The sequence below is a fragment of the Poecilia formosa genome, unplaced genomic scaffold (genome assembly GCF_000485575.1).
Source record: "Poecilia formosa unplaced genomic scaffold, Poecilia_formosa-5.1.2 Scaffold420, whole genome shotgun sequence".
In the NCBI taxonomy this organism is placed as follows: domain Eukaryota; kingdom Metazoa; phylum Chordata; class Actinopteri; order Cyprinodontiformes; family Poeciliidae; genus Poecilia; species Poecilia formosa.
This window is the reverse complement of record NW_006800359.1, coordinates 321,045-322,719: the sequence shown is the minus strand read 5'-3', so window position 1 is coordinate 322,719 and position 1,675 is coordinate 321,045. Positions and strand designations below refer to the sequence as shown.

Below are 1,675 nucleotides of genomic sequence, written 5' to 3'. Positions count from 1 at the left end.
CTCCAACTTAACCAAACATGTAGCTAGAGCTAATATTAGCTTAGCTCCAACTTAACTAAACATTTAACTAGAACTAACATTAGCTTAGCTCCAACTTAACTAAACATTTAGCTAGAAGCTAATATTAGCTTAGCTCCAACTTAACCAAAAATGTAGCTAGAGTTAATATTAGCTTAGCTCCAACTTAACCAAACATGTAGCTATAGCTAATATTAGCTTAGCTCCAACTTAACCAAACATGTAGCTAGAGCTAATATTAGCTTAGCTCCAACTTAACTAAACATTTAGCTAGAGCTAATATTAGCTTAGCTCCAACTTAACTAAACATTTAACTAGAGCTAATATTAGCTTAGCTCCAACTCAACCAAACATTTAACTAGAGTTAATATTAGCTTAGCTCCAACTTAACTAAACATTTAGCTAGAGCTAATATTAGCTTAGTTCCAATAATTAAGTTAAATATTTAGTTGGAACTATTAGTCTAGGCAGCCAATCATCTGCCAGCAGAGACGCAGGTAAATGAAAGCTGCCAGCTGAACTTTGACCCACCTTGGTGACGACCGTGTGGTGCGTCCCGTGACTGGCTGGCGTGCTGGTGACCTGCACATACAGGTAGTCGTTGTCGATGAGAGGCCACGCCCCCTGCACCGCACAGGTGTGGAAGTCGTCGCTGAAGGTTCGGATGTGCGGGTCTCCGAACACGCTGCAGTGCCGGTACTCCGGCGCCCGGCCCTCCCTGATGACGAAGCTCCGCTCGTAGAGGCAGGCGTCCCCCGACACGGCGCCCTGTGGGCGGGGCCAGGGCCGGGCCGTGGGCCCCGCCCGCGGGCAGCGGTGCTGGATCAGCAGGTCCTCGATGCCCTGCACTGCTGAGTGGTAGGCCAGGTCTCCGCGGCACGGCCGCGCCATCCGCTTGGTGCACAGGCTGTAGGAGCGCAGCGCACTGCAGTACGCCGAGTCGCTGCTGAGCGCCGCGTCGCCACCGCCGCTCAGGTGGACGGTCGCAGCAACAAACTCAGAGTTACACCTCAGGATCCGACAGGAAGCTCCCACTGAGGAGAGAAGGCTTCATATGGTCATAAAGTCTGGTTTTAATCTGGGCTTTTATTTTGAAAACGATGCTGGAAACAAATCCACCGTTTTCATAAATAAAGATTCAGACCGGCAGAGCCTGGTAGAAGTGTGTTTATTTATTCAGCCGTCTGACTGTAGAGTGATCAAAACGTTTCCGCTGTGCCTGAATTTGTTGCTCGTTGCGTTCTTGGAAAAACAAATTGCTAGATTTTTGGCTAGTTATTATTTTAGAAAAACATGTATTTTTGTTTCGTCTCTTTTATTTAAAGAAAAAGTAGCTAATTTGTCAGTACTCACTTTTTTTAACATAAAGTGGCTAAATATGTCGCTAGTCGCTTTTTAAAAATGTCACCAGATTTACTGTCGTTAGTTATGTTTTGGGAAAAAAAAGTAGCTAGATTTTTTGCAATTTGCTTTTTTTAACGAAAAATTGCTAAATTTATCAGTGGTCCTGTTTTTGCAAAGTCAGCAGATTTGCTTTTTATAGAGAGAAAACTGTTTCTATATAATCATTAATTTGGCTGCTGTCCTTTCTCTTGTCCATGGCCACGCCCCTTCCAACAACCTCCAGTTGTTGGAAGGGGCGTGGCCATGGACAAGA

The 1,675-nt window shown here is 45.2% G+C and overlaps 1 protein-coding gene across 1 annotated transcript in view; it reads right to left on the bottom strand.

Annotated features, from left to right (window-relative positions):
• hjv (hemojuvelin BMP co-receptor) overlaps window positions 1–1,675 on the bottom strand; it is an 8,389-nt gene that overhangs the window by 3,762 nt on the left and 2,952 nt on the right. The window contains exon 3 of the mRNA XM_007576947.2: window positions 550–1,052. Within this exon, the coding sequence (XP_007577009.1) occupies window positions 550–1,052 (503 nt within the window). The remainder of the gene's footprint in view (window positions 1–549; window positions 1,053–1,675) is intronic.